Source organism: Tupaia chinensis, unplaced genomic scaffold, assembly GCF_000334495.1.
Source record: "Tupaia chinensis unplaced genomic scaffold, TupChi_1.0 Scaffold000466_1, whole genome shotgun sequence".
NCBI classification, from domain to species: domain Eukaryota; kingdom Metazoa; phylum Chordata; class Mammalia; order Scandentia; family Tupaiidae; genus Tupaia; species Tupaia belangeri.
Genome location: NW_006159975.1, coordinates 430,416 through 437,673, shown reverse-complemented (window position 1 = coordinate 437,673; position 7,258 = coordinate 430,416). Strand labels below are relative to the sequence as shown.

The 7,258-nt window shown below is 32.2% G+C and overlaps 1 protein-coding gene across 1 annotated transcript in view; it reads right to left on the bottom strand.

Moving 5' to 3' along the window:
- SEMA3A (semaphorin 3A) overlaps window positions 1-7,258 on the bottom strand; it is a 249,793-nt gene that overhangs the window by 22,356 nt on the left and 220,179 nt on the right. The window contains exon 14 of the mRNA XM_006155760.2: window positions 3,089-3,246. Within this exon, the coding sequence (XP_006155822.1) occupies window positions 3,089-3,246 (158 nt within the window). The remainder of the gene's footprint in view (window positions 1-3,088; window positions 3,247-7,258) is intronic.

Sequence of the window (7,258 nt, the reverse complement as noted above, 5' to 3'; positions counted from 1 at the left end):
AAAAAAAAAAAAAAAGAGATAGAAGTAAACATTTTTCTGATAATAAAGAAGTTCAAAAATTTAAATTCCTGTGTTCTCTTTCTCTTAATGCTTGCACATAATTTCTTAAATTGTAAAATATTAAGAATGAGAATTCCATTTTTAAGTTAGTTTTTAAATTTATTTTTTCTCTACTATATCAAACTTTTAAAAAAAGTTTATTTTATGATCACAGCTATGGCTACATGCCAATACATATGTGAAGTGTATAAGAGAAGAAAACCAACCGCCAATGTTGGGCTTAAGGGCAAGACATGTCATGTCAGAAGATGAGAGAGAAGAGACTAGCATCTCTAAAAGTTAAATTTGCTTATAAAAATAAAACTTACTTTCTTCTACATCCAACTGCTCTGATCATATGTTAGCCACAGCACATCCTGCATATCCTTTCTCTATACTTTGCTAATTATGGATTAGGAAGGAAAAGGTGGGCTCTGGCTGTCGTGGTACAAAAAAGATGTATAGTTTGAGGAAGAAGCTAAAAATGGAGATTGGTTCTGTGTAGTGGACTGGAAAAGATTGAGAACACTTGTCCAACTGCTTTCTGCATCTATTTTAATGGGTATTGTTTTGCTACAAAATTAGTTACCATCCCTGAAAAGAGCTCTCACAAAGGCCATTGAGAATTGCAAATATGGAATTTGTTACTGTATTCATAAATATAAACGTCTAAAGTATTTATAGATTTCTATTTGTAGAATTAGCAAGACTATCAAACAGATGTTGCACATTTCAAAATTGAGCCAACAAGAGAACTTGTGAAACACGAACCACAAAGCACTCAGGAAGGCATTTTTCACTGCCATTTAAGCTTTTGAAAAATCCCATCACAAAGAATATATAAGTCGTGAGGCCCGTAAACATCCTTTCCAAAGACGTAAAAATCAGACACATGAAATTGGATTATGTAAAATCTGTAAGGCATAACCAAAATGTGTTAATGAAAAGCCCCTCAATCTTGAATGGTGGATATACAATACTTTTCAAATGTATAATAACATACAAGTTTTAACTTATAGATGTTGTTATAATTTTCCTCTTATCTCCCTATTAAGAAAAGCTTAAAATTCAGACAATGTTACATGTTTTCACATGGAAAGTAAATAATACTGATTTTCAGTATGAAGATGAATCATACCTTTTTTGAGTAACACAAAAGCCCCCTGAAACTAAATGTTCTTAAGAAGCATGCAGTTGTAATATTAAATAATATAACTAATTGCTATAAAGACTGCATATTACTATTTTTCAATTATTCACGTTTTTAAATCAACAGATGTTACCTCCATACAAACCTTTCCATTTTAAATTTAAGATTTCAACAAAATGAATGTATATATGAAACTACTGCAAATACATTATTTAAATTCTTAATTTGAAGGCTTAAGAAAATGACATATGAGAATATTTCTTATGTGACTTACTACTATATTTACACTTAATATTATAAAAATTATACTGTATTTTAATCCATAATAACTCATCATATGATAGACTTTAAGCTGTGAATTTTTTGACCATCAATGTTACCTAAAGAATGTAATCAATAAATTTACGTAGATACTAGGGTCATTTTTTGTGCGTGTGTGCGTAATATTTTTCCAAACATTTAAAATGATCCAAATGTTGTAGAACCTATGTTACTAGGTATATATATATATATATTAAAAAAAATTACATTTATAGCTTCTTTGAAAACATTAGCTATAATAAAAAAAAAACATAATGAACTATATTGCTCCTAAAATGCAATAATTTGATAATGCTCCTAACTTATGTTTTATAAATTGATGTACATGACATTAATCTTCATGTTTTCTATATTAATAGTGTATATTACTTTTATCTACCATGGTTCTTTCTTCATTTTTTGTTTTTGTTTTGTTCTGTTTGTTTTTATTTTGTTTTTGCCATCGACTGCATGTACTTGCTGGAGAGAGGCAGTGAAAGAGAGAGAGAGGGTAAGTGAGAAATCACCCTCCACTGGGGTTGAACACATCACAATCCCTTCTTCTCTATTCCTCTCTAGGAATTTTGGGTACACATGCAAGCACGCCTGGTGTGATTTTTCAAGTCTCTAGGTCTGGGACTCAAACCATGGTCAGCTATGTACGGGTCCAGTATCTTAATCACCATACCACCTGCTGGCCCAATCATTGCTTATTTCTTAAACATTGGTAAATAATAGAAAAAAAGTAGCCTTCAATGAAGAGTAAAAGATGTTGAAATGGTAATTTTGTCAATGAAGAAAGTGTTTCACTCTTTAAATGTACAACTTTGGGGATATATTTGGGGTCTCTGTAGTAGTATCCTGAAAATAACACTATAGCGCATGAGCAAATATCCATGCTAATGCATTTAGTTTTGTATATTTTACGTTCTATTTTATCTAAATGTATTGTTTTAGATAACCTTTTAGGTATACCTTAGCAACTTTTATCCAAGTATACTCAAAACTCAAAAACATACTTCAGGGGCTGGCAGGTGGCATGGTAGTTAAGGTACTGGACTTCTTTTTCTGATTGTTTTGATGATCTTAAGGAAAGAAAAAAAAAATTGCCTCCTCCTTACCCCCCCCCGCCCACCAAACCCACTTTTATTCATTAGAAAATGTTTGTGTACTTATTAGAAGTCTACTATTCCAAGAAATAGAACCGAATAACTGAATTAACTGAAAAATGTTGGGAATGAATTAGTCAAGAATTGGATTCTCATATCATTTTGGAAATGTAAGTTTAGAATAGCATTCTGCAAGTAATTGGGTAATATAAGCTGTCAGACTTAAAGTCTATTCATTTTATTACTCAAAATTCATTCTAATACAGATTGGTGAAATAGTTCAGTAAAAGCTTGTTAATTTACATTCCTATTTATCATAGCAATCTAATGGAAATGAAACTTCATCATGAAACTGGTTCAATAAATTTTAAGCAACCATTCAGTCAAAAGTTATGTACCTTTTATAATGACAATTCCAAACAGTACTTAAAAACAGGAATCCCATAAGATGACTAGTAAACATTTGACTGATTTTTAACACTGCTCCTACCTCTTTGCAGTGGGAAAATAGCGAGAGCATGAAGAGCCATCCCAGGCGCAGTACGGGTCTCGGGCGAGGCAGCACTCTGCACAGGCTTTCCCATAGATATCACATCGGTGCAAGGGGAGCTGGGCAACCCCAGCGGTTGAACCAATATAAAGTTGTTGCTGTGAAAAAAGTTGACTGTCATGACAAAAATAATCTTGTTTTGTAAATATCCTTTTTCTTAAATAGTTATCTATACATAGCTCATAGCATTATAATCATTCGTATTTATATATGTGTGTGTCTGTATTACCTATATGTGAATATACACACACACATATATATAAATAAGAATGATAATGCATATATATATATATATATATATATATATATAAGTCTCATTATTGGTAGGTCCTTAAAAGCATGGCAGATAATATGACCTTCTAAAATGGAGCAAGGGCAAATTCTGGGTGCTTAATGGAAGCAGGAGTCTTTTATTAAATATAGAACACATGGAAGATAAAGGACCGTACTACATAGAGCAATGTATTTATTCTTAGCAGGTTTTCATTTTTGCTTCTTCAGTATACAATTCTGCTAAGTCCAGTTATCGTTATTGCCATGAGTTCCAGATGGGCTGTAGGTAGGGATCACCTGCGTCTGACTCCCGGATGCCCTACTTCATTGCCTGTGGTCTGCTGTGCCTTCCAATGAGAAGGGACGGACTGGTGTTTTGGTGCTTCTATTTGAAGAAGTTGTAGAGCAACACCAAGAACTGTCTTGCCCTTGCATTACCTCAAGGGATATTATTTTAAACAAAACTATTACGTTACTTCTCACTGAAAAGATAACCCAAGAAGGGACTTAAGTAAGCTCCGATGTAGTCTACCAAATCAAAACTCCAAGTGTTATGGAAAAAGCACTGCATTGGGCAATGAGGTACCTGGATTCTAGATCTGACCTTCTTCTCGGTGTGACCTTAATCCATTCCTCTACTCATTCGAAAAATTAACTTCCATAATATGAGTATGTTTAACAGATCTTTAAAGTATGCATTCAAATAAAACATTTGACAATGCTGTTATCCTCAATGAAAGTAGTTACTGAATAAGGCAAAATATGCAAGACTAAAAATTTTCTATTAGCTACTAATTCAGGATTGTGGTACAACTTTAAAAATGCCTTCAGCAACAGAGAACTAGTGTAGTCTGTCAGATGCAAATTTATATTAAACCAAAATAAAATATAAAAAATAATTTTGTGGACCAGTAGATGGCATAGAGGTTGAAGCATTGTATCCTGTATGGCTGACTTCACAGTTTGAGTCCCTGACCCAGGAGGTTGAAATCATGCCAGGTGTGTGCATGTGTGCCCTAAATAAAATCCTGGGGGGAGAACGGAGGGGAAGAGATTTTGGCATGGCCATTCTCCCTGGGGAGCAACTTCTCATTTTTTCTCTCTCCTTCTCCCCCTCTGTCTCTCACCAGTGAGAGCACACACTTTAGAGCAAAACTTAAAAAAAACCCTGTAATTTCTCCACTCTCATTGCAATTAATACTATAACTCCCCTTTCTTGTACTAGAGAATTGTATAATTCTGGTAAGTCTTATAAAAGTTATGGAAATACTGACTTCATAATAGTTCATAAGAAAATGTCTCAAAAGGATGTTTCAATTTCTCTAGTATATAGATGAGAAATAAGTTCTAGAACAGTCAGTTTCTAAATAACAATGTGCACTTTTAATATTACAGATTGTCTAACAGCTGGCAATAGATATAATTAATATTACATTTCTAAAGACTTTTATGTTCGGGACATATATGTGTGTGTGTGTATTTTAAATATATATGTGTGTGTATTTTACATATTTTATTTTATGCCAATATATTTTATATATTTATATATATAAATATGGATGTAAAATACATATATACATAAAATACTGTGTATAGTTTTACATATATACATAAAATACTATGTATTTACATATGTATATACACTATACAGTATATAGCATTCAAACAGAATTCTATTAGAATTTAACAAATTATTAAGGTTGTTTATATGGAAAATAGCTCTGTACTTAAAGCTAAGAAACTTGGCTATATTAATGCAAGAAGAGAAAATAAAATGGAAAAACAATCAAATAAAAAGTAAGCCATTGTGGAAGCACTTATCCAGATAAACACTACTATTATATTCCACAAAATGGAATAAAGTTATGACATAAATTACTAGGTGCTTCACTTTTTACTATATTCAACTTTTTTATTATACTGAAAGAGTCTATGAAGCAGGACACATTAAGAAATGATAGTTAATCTGTTAAAAAAAGATCTGTAATCTTTGCTTTATAAAAACAATTTTTTTAAAAAAGAAACAATGGTTAAAGTCCTTGGGGGGGGAGGTGAAGAAGGTAAAGTATTATTAAGCTTCTTTCCTCCTGTCATTTATTTTTTCTCTCAACAACTTTTTTTTGAGTGAACTTAGATTGTACTGAAGGCAAACAATTTCAATGTGATTTTAAAAAAACACACATTAACACAATGGAATAGGAATTAGTTAGAAGGTTGAAAGGACATTCAGAAGAAGAGTTTGCACAAGTGAAGACTACATTCGAATGTGACAATCCATATATTGCCATCAAAACTATTTCTAAAAGCTACTGACTAAGCTGGTCATACAATTAAACAAACAAACAAACAAACAAAACCTATGTTTGCCAAATAACTTAGTAAGATTGAGCAATCTCTCCCTAAAAAAGGGAAAAAAGAAAAATAAGCAAAATGTATACTTACAGATTTTAAAAATATGGCAGTCAAGCAGGAAAACGGTTACTTAAATGATACTAGCTAAATCCATTGTATCTTTTCAGGAGACTAACAGAAATAGTGCATGGAAAGACTTGAAAACCAAAATTATGGGAACTAAAATTATTGTAATGAAAACCTATACTGTGATAAAATGCCAAAAATGAAATACAATTCAATGTCCTTTTTGTTTTACTATAATTCTGAAGGATTGTTAATGATGAGCAAAAATAATTATGCTATTCAAGTGAAATATAGGGTAGGCTTTCAGGCACCACTGAGCATAATCCAGTTACTAGCAAGTAACCCGATGTGCTTTTTCTGCCCAATTTAACATCACCACAGGCTTTTTCACTATCCTCCTTAACAAGTTGTGTGCTGTGAGCAGATGAGCCCATTTATCCAGAAAATTAGTTGTAACACAACTTGTCTTTCTTGAAAGGACTGCCTCATTTTAAAAGTGCCCATAACCACGAGTGAAATGTTGTTATGTCTGAATGAAATACAACTGCCAGTAATTGAAATGAAAGCTAGAATTTCTCTATCATTTTATCTTAAATTAACGGCCTTCTTTTATTTGTTGGCAAAATGTTGTGCTCATAGGTAATTCTTTTTAGGGGGAAAAAAAAAAAAGCTATAACCAGAAAGAAATGTTTTACAAAACTAAGGTAATGTAATTAAGTTTGGCTTGGAAGCTAGCAGAGAATAAATAAATAATTTTAAAAAATCATTACAGGAAAGCATATCCCAGTCTAGCTTCCATCCTGGAAATCCCCGGATTTCCTTGCCAACATCTGACAATTTTTAGATTACAAGAACAGGTGAACACATACTTATGAAGTGTAAGATAACATCAGGTCAATAATATCTGTACTTGGAGTTGCTCTAAATATCTCAGAGATTATCAATCTATTTTGATACGTCTGTGTGGAAAGTATACACACTGAATTTTATTGGCACGGTGATTTAATGTTTTGTTCAAGGGTTAAAACAGTCAGATAAAACGTAAACAATTCATGAATGCGATTTGCCTAGTGATTCTCACGTAATAGAGTTTTGTATATAGGTTTTTACTACAGTTCGTAAGGAGTATCCTATTGCATTCTGGTTCTTTCTGCTGAGACGTTGAGTTATTTAATCATTAATTCTAATTCAGTATTGAGCTTTTTCCCCCCTTTGAGGTTACCATTGATATCCAAGATGAAAAGACTAGGTAATGTTTATCAAGCAAAGATCATTTATGAGGAGATAAAACTGTATTTATTTTGTACATATTATTTAGCAATTGGAAGTAATTTGTTTTCCTTAAGTCAATTGCCAAAGCAATCATTCGGTATGAATAGAAGGACTATTAACGTACTGAGCTTAACCTTTGAATTCACG